This window comes from Vipera ursinii (genome assembly GCF_947247035.1).
Source record: "Vipera ursinii genome assembly, chromosome: 1".
NCBI lineage: Eukaryota > Metazoa > Chordata > Lepidosauria > Squamata > Viperidae > Vipera > Vipera ursinii.
Window position 1 is genome coordinate 202,124,285 of NC_139512.1, and position 16,007 is coordinate 202,140,291.

Consider the following 16,007-nt stretch of genomic DNA (forward strand, 5'->3'; position numbering starts at 1 on the left):
GCACAGTTGCATGAAATTGATTCTGTGTGTGGCAGGTATATATAGCTTCTCCCCCACCCACGGCACTCCATCTTTAATTGTGCACACATGTTTATTTTTCTGGAACCATTCATCACTTTCCAAAGATTTCCTGAATTCTATTCCAGTTTGGCTATCTACCTTCGGCTTCATTTTTTCTTGTGCCCTGGTGGTGACTGGTGCTGCCAGTTGTTGTTCCGGTACAAGTGGTTTAAAGTCAGTAACTCTTGTGCTGTTATATTGGGGCATGCGGGATAATGCATCTGCCAGGAAGTTCTTTCCCCCCGGTAAGTGTTTGAGAGTGAAATTGAATCGGTGAAAATGTTGGGACCAGCGGGCTTGCTTAGGAGTGAGCTTCCTGGGCGTTTTTAGTGCTTCCAAATTTTTGTGGTCTGTCCAGACCTGGAAAGGTATTTTATTTCCTTCTAAAAATTGGCGCCATGTTAGTAATGCCCACCTCAACGAGAATGCCTCTTTTTCCCATATTGGCCAGCGTTGTTCTGTTTCTGTGAGTTTTCTGGATGTGTATGCGCATGGTTGCAATGTCCCGCCATCATTTTCTTGTAATAGTACGGCTCCTACCGCTACATCACTCGCATCTGCCTGTATTACAAAAGATTTGTTGGGATCTGGGTGTTTTAGGACAGGTTCAGCAGAAAAAAGTCTCTTTAGCCTCTCAAATGCTGCTTGACATTCCATTGACCATTTCAGAGGCTGGCTGGGTTTCACGGGTGACCCCCCCTTCGTTTTCAACAAATTTGTGAGGGGCATGGCTATTTGGCCAAATGCGGGGATGAATTGGCGGTAGAAGTTTGCAAACCCCAGGAAACTTTGCAATTGCTTCCGTGTGCGGGGGGGTGCCCACTCTAGTACTGCCCTGACCTTCTCAGGGTCCATTTCAATGCCCTCTGGAGATATGCGATATCCCAGGTAGTCGATTTTTTCCTGATGGAATTCACACTTCGATAATTTAGCATATAAGTGGGCAGCTCGCAACTTCTTCAGGACTGCTCTGACTAGTTTGATATGTTCCTCTTTGGTTTCTGTGAAGATAAGGATGTCATCGAGGTAAACCAGGACCCCCTTATATAGGTGCTCTCTCAGCACGTCATTAATTAATTGCATAAAGACTGCGGGGGCCCCTTGCAGTCCGAATGGCAATACTTTGAATTGATAGCACCCCATTGGGCAGTTGAATGCAGTCTTCCATTCGCCTCCTTCCTTAATCCTGATACGGTAGTATGCTTCCCTCATGTCTAGTTTGGTAAACATCTTTCCTTTCGATAGGTGGGATAACATATCCTTCATTAGGGGAAGGGGGTACAGATTACATTCACTAATTGTGTTCAAATTTCTATAGTCTACAACCAAACGAAAGGACCCATCCTTCTTCTCCCTGAACAGAACCGGGGCGGCCACTTTGGGTTTGGCAGGCTCAATAAATCCTCTTTCTAAGTTTTTCTTTATGAATCTCTCCATTTCTGCCATTTCCCTTGGGCTCATGGCATACATCCTGGGTTTTGGGAGTTTTGCCCCAGGTTTGAATTCTATGGTGCAGTCTGTGGGGCGGTGGGGGGAAGCTCATCTGCTCTTTCCTCACTGAAAACCTCAGCCAGGTCCCTGTATTCCTCCGGTATCTCTGGTAATCCCTTCTTTCCCCACTGCTGCTGTCTCCTCCCTCTGGGTTGGGGGGGGTGCTTTTGGAGTCTAAGTTCTTCTGCCTCCCCTTTGGGAAATTGAGTTCTGCTGTCCTCCAGTTTATCCCAGAGTTCCATTTCTTCAGCCATTCCAGTCCTAGGATCATTGGGCATTCCATGCCTGGGGCCACTATAAACGTTATGTCCTCCTCATGGGGCCCCAGTGATAGGTGGATTGGTAAAGTGGCTAGGGTGGCTAGTCCTCCCCCTGCTATTGTCCCATCTAATTGACTAAAAGAGATTGGTTGTTTTAGCCTCCTCACTGGGATGCTCAATCTCTCCACCAGCGTTGGGCTGATAAGGCAGCGGATGCACCCAGAGTCTATCAGAGCTTTTATTTTGGCTGCTTCAGGCATAGGGGAAGCTAATATAGTCACTGTCTTAAGTATGGGTGGAAGGGGTCCACTTACCAATGGTTCTCCCTCTGAGCTGTCTTCCGAGTTGTCCACTGTCCCTGCGGTGCAGGCCGGAGTCCAGTCCCAGTTCCTGGCAGGAATTGTGGACTCTACAGCCTCTGTCCCCTTCATGGAAGATTCTTTTGTGTTGCCTTGGGGCTTCCCCAGCTTCTTGGAGGATGATGCCTCTGGTTTTCGTGGGGGGGCTTTTGAACGACATTCTGCAGCACGGTGGCCCTCTCTCCCGCAGTTGAAGCAACTTGTTGATTTTTTGGCTGTGGCTGGTGGTTTTTCCCCCTCGCGTGTTTGCTCGGGTGGCAGGCGGCCCCATGGTTTTCCTCTGCGGTGTCTCTTCAGTAGGTCTATTTCCACTTCCTCCGCCAGGATGTACCAGTCGTCGAGGTGGGGTGGGTCTCCTCGAGGCAGGCAAGCATCATACAGGTCGTAGTTCAGATCGTCTTTGAAGTGGCTAAGGAGGATGTCTTCTGGCCAGTTCAGCTTGCTGGCAATGGCTCGGAATTCTTGGGTATAATCAGCCACTGCTCGCCTGCCCTGCCTCACCGTTTTGATTCTCTCCCGGGCCTTACGGTCAGCCAAAGGATCCTCGAATCGTCGCCTCAAAGATGACATGAATCGGTTGAAGTCGTTGAGTTCTGGGGCGTTGGAGTCATGCAAGTTCACCACCCAGTCTGCAGCCGTCCCGTCCAGGGCAGATTGCACAATTCGGATGCGTGTTTTGTCACTGGGGATGTCCCGTCCGTACTCTTCCATGTAGCTGAGGACTTGGGTTAGGAAAAATCCCAGTCGTGATGGCTCCCCCTTGAATTTGACTTCCAGGGGCAGGAGTCTTTGGCTGGAGCGTTGTCTGCGCCGTGGCCGGTATCGCTCCTCATACTGGTCCCCATCTGTGGTTCTGGGGGGGTGGGTACTGCTGAGGCAGCAATTCCTGTTCCATTGGATGGCCCCGGGGTTTCAGGTGTTGGATCCCCTCCATTACCTTTCCAGTTGCGTCCCCAGGCGCTGCCTCGGTTGCGATTTTCAGCTCTCTCCTCCCTCAGTGAACTCAGGGTTGCTTTCATCAGATCAATGGCCTTTTCCAGGATCCGCTCCTCCTCGCTGGCGTGCAGGGAACTCTCCATCTCTTGCCCCCATTCCGGTTGGTGGTTACTACGCCTCAGGGTCGTTTCTCCCGAAGCCTTTTCCCACTCACTTTTCCTTCCAACGCCCATCGACCACCGGGGTTTTCGATCGTACTGCTCCACCGCTTCTCCCCCGGGGGAATATGCTGCTTCAGCTTCCCATTGTCTTTGGGATTCCATTTGGGGGGAAGACTCCCCCTCCAGGGGGCTTCCCTCCTCTCTTGCTTCGTCGCCAGACATTGTATTTGTTGCAAAGTCCCCCGGTAAGGTTTTCCCTTCCAGGTTGACTCTTAAAGCAGATTCCGTCTACTGTCAGGACCCACCTCAATCCACATCTTAGGAAATAAGAACTCTTGGATGCAAGTTTAGTCCAAAAGGAAAATGTTTACTAGGATGGAATCGATTGTGGGAATACAAGACGGAATCTGACAAAAGTTACATTTCAATCCTATATAAACCATTCCCATTTCAGCCCCTCCCCTCATCCATTTGGTCAGGCTGTCGTCAGTTGCTAGGTGTCAGGTCCTTCCATGGGAAAGGGAACTCTCCTTGGTTTTATGGTTATTGCTTTCCTTTTCAGTTGTAAATGAAGATAGAAACCAGACCTGTCTGTCCCCCTCCCTTCCTCCGTTAAAACATCCCCTGTTGTTTGAAAATCGCTTTAGTAACCATCCTCTCCCCCCCCCTCAGAGAGATGGCAGAATCCTCAGTAATAGCACGTTGTTCTACCTATACAATTATGAAATGTGATATAAATGGATTCTGACAGGAAGGTTCTCCTTAATTCTAGGTTGCTTGTCTCTTTTGATTAGTTTCCAACCATCGTTTCTTGTCCTGCCCTCTGGTGCTTTGGAGAATAGTTCGACCTTCGTCCTTGTGGCAGCTGCTCAAATACTGGAACACTGCTATCATGTCACCCCTGTTGCCTCTTTTCCTCAGACTAGTCAAACCCAAGTCCTGCAGCCATTCTTCATATGTTTTAATCTCCAGGCCTTTGATCATCATCCCTTATATTATATGGTTGTGAAAACATCATTAACCACTATACACACTCCCTATACACACATCTGGTACACACACATCAGGGGAACAAAAAATGGCCAACTCCATGGGACCCATATTCACCCCTCATTTGTGGGTGGTAATTGCCCAAGATGAGATTTCAGCGGCACTCAATACCATGATTAAGGTGTGTAAACTACAACCAGATCATGAGCATAATCCATGAGAGTTGAGGGATTCCATTTTAACTACAATTTAATCCATAGTTTGGGGTTTTAAACCTCATCCTAAGCCTAATCATACCATGCCTAAGAATAGAGCGTCAGCCAGGTAAATCTAACCATGTATCTGAAATACACATGAACAGTACATAAATATCAACGTACTGTTACATTTCACTGAGGAGAAGCAAGATAAGTTGCCATTAATGCATTTTCTCACCTTCTGGCTTCTATTTATATGCTTTACTATTCTATTAGTTACAACCTGACACTACTCTACCCTAGCCACCCACTATCTCTGAGTACTTCAAGATCATTCTCTCAGCCCAATATTCTCATGCTTGAACTAAATGGGAGGCAGGGAGCAAATCAATAGGTAATATGACCAACAGAATGTATTTTTTAGAACTCAACACAAAAGCAAACGTAGCATCTATGGTGACAGGTGGAACAAATGCAACAAACACATTCAACAGTTCTTATTTGGTTCCTCAGATCTAAGTTCATACAACTGGAAGTAGAAGGGTAAAAATGGCCTTAAATGTTTTTCACTGAACCTCAGTTCTGGCATACGGCAAACCCACTTTTGAAATCTATGGCATATTGGTGTGGCTTTCACCGACAGTTAATCCATAACTCAGGGGTTCCCAACCAGGGGTGTGAGATGATATTCCAGGGGGTGCGAAATCCTGGGTTTAGAAGTTTCAAAAATATGGTGTATATGCATAATTCATTGCTGTTATGTCGAACTTTTGTAAGGGTTGCGAGAATATATCAGAAGCGTTGTAGGGGTGCGGGGTATAGAAAAGTTTGGGAACCATTGCCATAACTGAAATATATTACTTAAAACTTCAGGAGAGTGTCTTATATGGCTGGATGTTATCCTTAACGAGTCGTGACATGAGGAAAACACCATATGGGTGCCACATGGATAGGGGTTTTTTTCGTATTATGATTTTAATGCAATTTTGGGGAGGGCTCGGAATTTAACCGTAATAATTGTAGAGACAAGACACAATGTTCAATCTTTTTTCATGTAATCCATTTTCACAAACAAAACTGCTCCTTCTCTTAAGATGTTTTTTTTCCATTCAAGAAAGAAAGCTTGATTTCTTTTTGCATCTGAAGAAAAAAAATCCTCGGGATTTATTTTAGCCATAAATTAAGCCTATAGGAAAGGGCTGACATATCTATCTTCCCCTATTGTTCCATTCAAAGTTTAGAGAAGGCTTCTCTCACAAAAGGAAAACTCTGTCAGGATATTTCCTGTGTCTCTCCCACGGTCCTAGTAAACATGAGTAAGACTCTTCAAGGACAGTTGATAAAGCTTATAATTTCACCTGCTGCCTCCATCTGCTTTGAAATTAATTGTTTATGGCTGAAACTGGCGGTGTAAAGAAAAATAATTGCCCCATTTTCAAAAAAAAAGAGGCAAAAAAGAGTTAACGTTTTGCAAAATAACAGAAAAAATATCTCTATCTGAAACACTTCCCAACATGTCCTGCAAGTGCAGTAGATTTTCCCCTCGAAGCCACACCCTGCATGTGTTATATTTTGAGAACTGAACAATTAATGTAAGGAATGTGAGTCATTCTCTGAATGACACTGTGAGAACTAAAGAGTCTCTTTTTTAAAAGGGATATATAAATTGTCTGAAAAATAGAACAACTCCATAATAAAGACAACAATGAAACAGAATAGATATTTCATATAATACCCATTATGGCACTAACAATGATATTTCCATAATTAATGAACTGGGGGATCAGGGAGGCAGACAGAAATGTTAAGTTAAGGGGATTTGTTTTGAGAATACAATTGCTTATTTCCTGTGGGAATGAGATGGCTGGCAAAAAAGAAAAAAAAATCTAACATGAATCCTTATCCTGCTCAGTAAACTCAAATTCTTTTACTTATCTAAATTATCTTTCTCTGACACACACGCACAGGGAGAGAGAGGTACAGAGAGACATAAAAAAGGCCTATAGATATAACCATTATAGGAACCATTAACATGGCATAGAAAAAACTAGAAAAGGGAAATATTAACGGCTGGGAACAATAACGTTGTAAAGGAGGGGATTGTTTTGATATCATGTCTACTTTACCCTCTTAGTAGTTGACCTATGCAGGAAGCCAGTTTAGGAACGTGCGATCCTAACAGTTCTGGATTTCTCAGTGACCAAGATAACATTCTAGATCAGAGGTCCCCAACATTTTGGGCACCAGGGACCGGTTCCGTGGAGAGAGGTTTTTCCGCAGACTGGAGAGTGTGTGGTTTTGTGTGTTGCCTGCATCCTGCAGATGGGGCTTTGCTGGTTTGTGAGGCCCGGTTGCTGGCATGCTGCGGCCCAGTACTGGTCCACAGACCGGGGGTTGGGGACACTTGTTCTACATCATTTGGCAGACTTGGGCCTCAGAGGCACTGAGTGTTGAACAGAAAAGCAGGAGGAATATATTCCATAATTATATTCTAAGTATTTCCCTGATCAGTTCCTTCATCTTACCATACAATCAGAGATACTGTGGTCAATCAAGAAAAGAAGAGTGTTTCTAGAAAATTAGTTTATAATTCAAGGAATATATTTGTTTCTCAAATAAATGAAAATGCACCATCTCCCCAAATCAGGACAAAGATATTCATCTTCCACCATTGTGTTTCCCTCAATTCAGAGAATTCCATAGAAAGCAGTAGCACAAATGTCACAGATGCTGATTAGAAAGGGCCAATCACTTTACCGATGACAAGTGACATCCCTTGATCTCCCCCCTCCCCCGCTTGCACTACACCGTGTTTCTAACATAACCGTGTAATCTGGAGATTCGCACGGCCTTCAGAGAAGACAACCATCTGATCAATCTCAAGAGTGGCAAAGCCTCTTCTTGTTCTCAGAATCTCGCATTCACCTCTCGACATTGCTTGAAAATTTTTGCTGAAATGCTATAGCTAAGCTGCAAAATATAAGATGTATGTCAGATCTCAAAGCTACCATACTCACGCCCAGTGCTTTTTTTTGTAAAAAAAAAAAAAAAAAAGTGCCAGAACTCACCCACGTCATACAACCTGCCTTGCCTACCCTACAAGGTTCCATCCAAAAAAAGGTGCCGGAACTCCGTTCTGGGCCTTCTATGACAAAAAAAGCCCTGCTCACGGCACTCCTTCTCCATCAGACTGAGCTTTGTTTTCTGTTCACTGGAACAGATTCATTGGCAGGCAAAAAGAGGGCTGTGCGCTGGTGAATACTTAGTTTGAAATAGTTTGATATTCTGAGAAGGATTTCCATGGATCGCTGGGCTTGCACATCTTAAGCAAGGGGCATCTTGAGAATTCAATAACTGAACAATGGATTCTGTCCTACTGTGTCTATTTGTCCCCAGCAGACATGTTGGGTTCGAATTTAGCCTAACATATTGAGTTGCAGAACAAAACAGAGCTTTTTGCACAAGCATGCATCTGCTTTCATACTGGTTGATGGAGCTTTATTGCTCTTTCTGCATATTCTGTAAAAAATCTTTCACTGGAACAAGGCACACACAAAGAACCTCTCAGCTTAAAAAATACAGAACATTTACCACAGAGGTTAAAAGAGAAAAGAACTGGATCTTGGTAAAGAAATAGTAAGCATAAGAAAAACTTTATCTGGAAACCTACAGGGGTGGTCTAAACCATAAGTGCATCAGATATGAGGATATAATTTCATAATCACAATATTTACATTAGCATGTTGGCTAAGGAATTCTGGGAGTTGAGGTCCACACATCTTCTAGTTGGCAAGGTTAAGAAATGCTGATTTACATGACGTGATTATGCTGTCAGAATACTGCATTTGCCATCATCATTATTTACCCAGTTTAAAGAGATCCACAATCACATATAATGTACACCACCCTGAAAAGGATATTATCCACAAATTTAGCCAATTCACTGCTTACGCTTAAGTTAACGAATGGCTATATTTTAGCGCCCCAGCCAAGATCTTCAAGGGATTTCACTTCTTTCTATCTCCACTTAGAAAATTAACCATTTATCCCTACTCTTTATTTTTAGGGTAAGTTGTAGACCAGGCAGTGAAATCAAAATGAACCACAAAAGATGACAACACTAAACCATTTAAATTCTGTTGCCAACAGACCTCCACGCCGTGTCCGTGTCCTGGGGAATATCTTGATTCAAGGGTGACTTAATACATAAATAATTATAGATTGTCTTTGCTGATTGATTGCTGGTTCAGTGATTGTTCAGGAACAATGTTGATGAAAAAGGAGATTTACAACTGGTCTTTGAACTTGCAACCATCTTTGAGTCCCCGCAATCACATGATTGTGACTCACTATTGGTTCACTACTTCAGTGATTAGGTATTAATCTAAGAACTTCAATTTTAGTAAATACAATATAATTGTTGTTTTACTACAGAAACCGAACTAGAGACTTATATTGCAATTACACTGAATGAAAAACCCTGCAATGTACATTTGATAAGATTACCCTTAAGGAAAGATGATAATTGAAGTATAATTTGCTACTGATTGTTTCTGAAGTAATATATTCATAAACAGTGAATTCAGAATGAATATTTTCAAAGATTTATTATTTGTCGGTAACACCAAAAGAAATAAAGGCCTCTTTTTAAAAAAGGCAATATTCTTTTGACTGCATGCCCCCGCTCACAAATCAAGCCTTAAAAGGATTTTCAATCTTATGGTTTTAAAAATCTTCTTGCAACCAAACTAGAAAAGAGCATGATTAAATAAATACAAAAAGAAAGCTGTATATCTAATATAGTAATTCATAAATGTTTTAAGCTGTTTCTGTTAAGGAACTACAATAGCAAATCTGCAAAGAATTGCCATAATTAAAGTTTCTTTTGGACTTATGAAATGGCTGCAAATGGACGCAACTCATAAACACATACCACTACAAGGCAGAAATACTATATATATAGTGCAGCTCTATATTTGCGTTGTAACAATAATATGTCAGAGCATTTGAAGAGAACTGGTAAACAAGTGACAAGCATCCAGGATTTCCTTAACCTGCTAATTCTCAACCCCGCAGCAAATTTTTCCACAACAATTAGCAAGAGCACTTAGACTTATATACTGTTTCATAGAGCTGTATAGCCTTCTCTAATACGTTTACAGAGTCTGCATATTGCCCCCAATAATCTGGGTTCTCATCTTACTGACCTCGGAAGGATGGAAAGCTAAGTCAACCTTGAGTGGGTCAGGATCGAACTGTTGGCAGTGGGCAGAGTTAGCCTGTAATACTGCATTCTAACCACTGCGCCACCATGGCTCTTTCAATTAAATAAAATTGGGGTGCAGGCACCTGTTAAAGGAATCATGAAACATTCTTCCTACTGCTTTCCGTCTCAAATATTTTCTTTGGCAATAAAACCAGCAAATATGTACACACTGAAATGTAAGAATTTGATTTTTAAAAACTATAGTTTGTCACACAAGTCATATTGGCTGGGTTCCTAGACTAAGTGTTTGTCTTCCCACTGCCTTTTTGCCTGTATGCTACCTAATACTTGTGATCTTTCCTATTTGGCATTGTTCCATGTTATAATAAGACCAGGACAATTTATTTAAGAACAACCTAAATAATTTCATAGAAATTAGCCATATCTTAAAGCAATCTGATTTTAGGAGGTATCAGAATGTTCCACATGCTGTCCTAAAGTCCTTTGTTATAACACTGTTATTTTAAAACTATAATTCAAAACAGAAAAGCCCGTTTGTTAATCTAATTATTGTAGCTTTAATAATAACTGTTGGTGACTTCGAAGATCATGAATACTTAATCTTTTTTAAACCTTTGATTTTAACAAAACATCTATATAGACCCAATAAATTATTAGAACTTTAAAATTGGATAACACGTACATAGTTGAAAATTGTTTCTTTTGTCAGCAGTGTTTGTTTCTCAGTTATTTACTTATGTGTTGATATTGAGCCTTTGGGGAATTGTTCTTTATTAGCTTGAGAGCCTGTTTTGTTGACATTTCTATTAGTTAAGTAATAAGAGTTTGCTTTCCTATTTCTTATTTGTGTTTCATAGTATTTAATTATTTAAAGAATGTACTGGAATATGAAAAAATATGAATGTCTCCAGTTTCGTTTACGTTTTGTACAAATATTTTTTTAATTGTTGCATTTGCAGCACTTCTGAAGGTAACTACTGCTTGAAACATATTGGCTTTTGTTCCGCTTTAAAAAAAAAACCTTCCTTTCTTTGAACCGAGAAATTGTTGTTCTTTCCCATCAGTTTACATATGGGCACTCACTGCTTTATCTTTTTTTTGTTTTTTCAAGTTTTCATGCTACAAATTACAAATAAAGCTCAAGATCTTTTCCACAAGCACTGCATATTATGTTCTAAACTTCCTGTCCAATCATGTTTGCTCTTGTTTCGTACCACCAGTAGAAAGTCTTTTGTTTCTGTTCTTGAATTTTGAGGTTAGCCAAGTACAAACGCTTGATTCAGAGACAAAATTTGATAGGAAATTTCTTTTAAACATCCTTACATAACTCCAGTTATCACGCCATGTTCCCTTGCTGAATAACATGTTCCACTACCTCTTTTGGAGAATTCAAAATACTTATATACTTCTATTTGGTTTTTTTTTTAAAAAAAAACAACTTAGAATGCAAGTACCTTCAGTGATATGGGTGATCCCATCAACTTTCAACGACAAAACTTGAAATTTTTTTAAAAAAGAAATCCAGATAGCTTCACTATAATTGTGCGTTGTCAGTTAATTATTTTTAAGCTATCAATTTAAGGGCAAGAAGGGTAAGCAAATACCTTTCAAATATACAGAATGCATAAGCTATGTTCTACAAAGGAAATATTGTGGCTTGTAACAATGCACCATTACTAGTTAATAAGTAACTGGGAACAGTGGTAGATGATAGCAAAAAATTTTGTTGGCTGAAAGATTGCATCAATTGTTCTTGTAATTCACGAGGTCTTGTGATTCCATTAAGACTTCTGAATCCTGTGCTTTTTAAAAAAAAAATTAATATAGTCATTCAAAAGAAATGTAGTGTTTTCAGATTCTTCTAGAACATCCTATACTCAGCAGTTACTAACATCATATTGCAAAAAAGTGTGCCATGAATAGTAGAAGCACTGAAGAAACAGATTCTAAAATGTAAAACAAAACAAAAAAGCAATCTTTTTTGTTTTACATTTCAAACTTCTAAGCATACATATGTGATTCCATGTTGTTCAGTCTCTTACTTGCTTCACCTTTTGGGAACCAATGTTTTCTCAAGGTTTTCTGCCAATAACTAATCCTTTGGTAGCTTCTTATAGCTCATCGGTTCAGGGTTGACTCAGCCTTCCATCCTTCCAAGGTCAGTAAAATGAGGAGGACCCAGACGGTTGGAGACAATATGCTGACTGTGTAAACTGCTTAGGGAGGGCTGTGAAGCACTGTGAAGCAGTATATAAGTCTAAGTGTTATTGCTATTGTGTCTTCAGTGATCTTATCTAACCACCTTGTCTTCCTTTGGGCTCTTCTTTATGTTTTCATTTTTCCCAGCATCAGTGTCTCCTCCAGTGGCTGCTTCTTTCAAATTATATGTCCAACATACCTAAGCTTTAGCTTCATTATTAGCACTTCCGGTGAAAAGTCTGGTCTACTTTCATCTAGTATTTAATTATTTCTTGCTGTTGTCCATGATATTCTCAACTACTTTCTTTGGCACCACAATTCAAAGATAACAATTTTTCTTTGTTCAGCCTTTCTGATGACTCAGCTCTCATAGCCATAAGCCACAACTCTGACAACACCTCTGATGCCAGTGTGACATTTCTGCTTTCAATAGTTTGGTCAAATTTGTCATGTTTTTCCCCCCAGGTAACATACGGGTATTTCATATCCCAGGTCATTATCCCTTTTGCATCCTCAGAAACAAGTCAAAAGTGAAGAGAAAGGAATGAGTCATGTGCTCTTTCTTCAGCCAGGGCCTTCAAGAGGTAAACAGAAGAACTTCCTCATCCTCGCCAACAAACCTAAGCATAGTTTCCTTGTTTGGCCTACAGCTCACACAGACTGAGAAGACATGTGAATATAGTCCTGAAACTTTTGAGCACCCTGAAATGAAGCCATATGGTGAGGCAACAGGGAATCTTGAGGTACCCAAATGGACTTTCAACACAGGTAGTCCTCGAATTGCTTAATGACCATTCAAAGTTACACCACTGCAAAAAAAAAACACGACTGGATTGCTTTTCACACTTAACAAAAGTTGCAGCATCCCCACGGTTATGGGATCAAAATTTGGGTGCTTTACAACAGTTGCATTGCATTGTCGTGGGTCATGTGATCACATTTTGTAACCTTCCCAGCCGGCTTTCAACAAGCAAAGTCAATGGGGGAAGCCAGATTCGCTTCATGACCGCATGGTTTCCTTAACCATTGCAGTGATTCGCTTAACAACTTTGACAAAAAAGTTGTAAAATGAAGCGCAACTCATTTAACCAGAGCCTTGCTTAGCAATGGAAATTTTGGGCTCCATTTTGGTGGTGAGAACGACCTGTACTGTCTACCTGTCTACTGTGTTCTAATTTCATGAGTTCCTCTATTAATCCACCTGGATATGGCAGCACAGTCCAGTCTTTAGATCCCATGGGGAAAAGCATCAATGCAAACCTGTTTTCTGAAATTAATTATTCCTATGATAGCAATTTTAAATGACCTTGGATGATCTTTGAAAAGAAAACTAAATTGGCTTGGTTACTGCTTGGACGAGAGATAACCAGGAAATTCCAGGAGTACAAATTAGATTGAAAAGCTTGAAACCACACCTTGGTAGAAGACAATGGCAAATTAGGACTGCATCATTGCCAAGAACATTACAAGGAATCATTTTTCCTCCTAAGGGCTCTAAAATGGCTGGTACTCTTCAGTTTTTATAACCCGATTAAATAAAACTAGATCTGAAATACCTTTAATTTCCTCTATGCTTGGTTAAAGTGCCAGCAAATACTACCGATATGTGACCAAGTGACTAATGAATTGATAACTTGATTTATTAAAAGAAATGTCAGCTCAGATGTAGGCTAATTATCTCACTTTAATATGTTTAAGAGTGGGACAGTTGCAGTCTAACTCATGCCAACTCTAGCAAGCCTAGCAAATCTAACAGCAGCAGCAGCAGCAGCAGCAGCAGCAACAATAATAATAATAATAATAATAATAATAATAATAATAATAATAATAATAATAATGCGTTGAAAGATTTGCAAGAATTACCATTTGCCTGCAAGCAAGAACTGGTGGAACCATAATATAGAGAAAATAAAAGAAAATGAAGAAACTAAAGTGCTCTGTGATTTTAGAACTCAAACAGTTGGGTATAACATGCCAGACTTAACAATTGTCGATAAGAAAGACAAGAAAATCTTGGTAGTAGATGTGGCAGTGCCTGGAGATAGCACAATAGAAAGGAAAGAACTGGAGAAGATAGCAAAATACAAGGAACTGCAAACAGAAATAGAACAACTGTGGCAAAAGAAAGCAAAGTTAGTACCAACAGTAATAGGTGCATTGGGTGCAATCCCAAAACTGGAGTATCATTTAAACACCATTGGCATTGAGAAATTCACCATCAGTCAATTGGAAAAGGCAGCTTTACTCAGAACAGCTTACATCCTGAGCCATTACCTCTAACACCATGAAACATCAACAATCGCCTATCCCAGATCCTTGGGAAGGACTCAATAGGTAAATAAAAATGCTAAATCCAGCCTGAACATCTGACTGACTGTGTGACGGATAATATTAAAAATGAAATACAGCAGAGCAAATGAACGCTCCAAAATAATGCTTCCCTAAGTAAAAAAAGAAAGAAAAGTATTTAATTTTGTATGGGTGGCAACAATATATTAATTTACACAATTCACATTTGAAATAAGTCTGTATGGTGCTCTTTATTCTGCACTGTTAAAGAATAATTTGGTTCCATTAACAATACTTACCAGAAACTCATTATCTTTCTTTTCTGGGTGTAAAGCTTGTAAATTCAGAGAACAATTTTTCTATCCAACTTTTAAACCATTTGGCCCAAGATTTTATGTAAAATTTTCCATCCCAACTACATGCCAAGAATCCATGAATGGCAAAGGCTAACATGAAGCCACCCACATTTCTAACCAGAATGCTGTGAAATATGCTATTTGTTAATATTTTTCATACATACCAATGCCACACTTTCACTGACCCAAGAAGATGGATTGGATTCAAATCGTGAGACATATATCACAAAACGATCCGGAAATACACGTAATTCTGTATAAATATAAGAACATATACATTTTGGAAACTTTTTAAAATAATGAAACTTCAGAATCACTTTCTATGTTATCTAACCATATAGGTTTTAAAAAATTGTACCCCCTTTTTTTGGTCAATTGAGTTCCATAATACCTTTTCTTGTTTTGTTGTTGACAGGCAAAAATTATTAAAGTCAAGAACTAAATCTGAACCAAAGAAAAAAGCCCCAAGATTTTTCCATTGGCATATGCAAAAATTCTTGGCTGGTTTTTCTTCTATTTCTCCTATTACAACATTGTTTTTTTCAGATATTTTAAAAACACTCTTTTATGTCAATCTTTCTGCAAGTTTGATGGTAGATAACTTCATCTCACCTATGATGGCAGAGACAGATATCAAAGAAAAAAACAAATGACTGATGCCATATTCTTGTCATTTCCTATAACCATTCATTTTATGGCAAATACAAAGTTATTTGCCTAATTTTAATTGTATTTGTTTATTTCTTTCCAGTATTTATTGATTTTCACTGTTAGCAGCCATAGGTGGTACACCAACAATACTGTACAGCAAAGGTCCCCAACCTTTTGAGCACCAAAGACCGGTTCCGTGGAGAGGCTTTTCCACGGACCAGAAGGTGTGTGGTTTTGTGTGTTGCCTGCATCTCACGGATGGGGCTTTGCTTGTTTGTGCAGTCCGGTTGCTGGCATGCCATGGCCTGGTCCTGGTCCACGGACCGGGGGTTGGGGACCCCTGCTGTACAGTCTTTCAGTGAGCAAAGATTGGGGCAGATGGGAATTATAAACTCAACATTAATATGGCATTAGAACCCGACTCTAACATGCAAATGAAACGCAAGGTGATGATGTGACTGTAATAAATGCTCACTATTAATAATAATATTAATAGCAACAGAAAAAGTGGTTAGCTTCAAAGCTTCCTCTGCCACAATCATGGAAAAGGAAGAACAGAGACTCTGTGGTTTGTACTCCGCTAGTCATTGCCAACTCTAGGGGCGGAGCTCAGCTCTGTTTCAGCCAGTGCTGACTGAAGACGTTTCCATGGTCATGTGGCCAGCATGACATCGCAGAGCGCTGTTTCATCTCCACCGAAGTAGCATCTATTTATCTACTGGCATTTGCATGCTTTCATACTTCTAGATGGGTAGGAGCTAAGTGAAGACGGGCACTCGCCCCGTTGCATGGCGCTCAAGTCTCAAACTCTGGCTGTTGGCTTTTCGGCCA

General features: G+C 40.5%; 1 protein-coding gene across 2 annotated transcripts in view; it reads right to left on the bottom strand.

Annotated features, from left to right (window-relative positions):
• SLX4IP (SLX4 interacting protein) overlaps nt 1–16,007 on the bottom strand; it is a 97,877-nt gene that overhangs the window by 9,507 nt on the left and 72,363 nt on the right. For both annotated transcript variants that reach the window (XM_083369937.1, XM_083369938.1), the window contains one exon: nt 14,690–14,778. In XM_083369937.1, the coding sequence (XP_083226063.1) occupies nt 14,690–14,778 (89 nt within the window). The remainder of the gene's footprint in view (nt 1–14,689; nt 14,779–16,007) is intronic.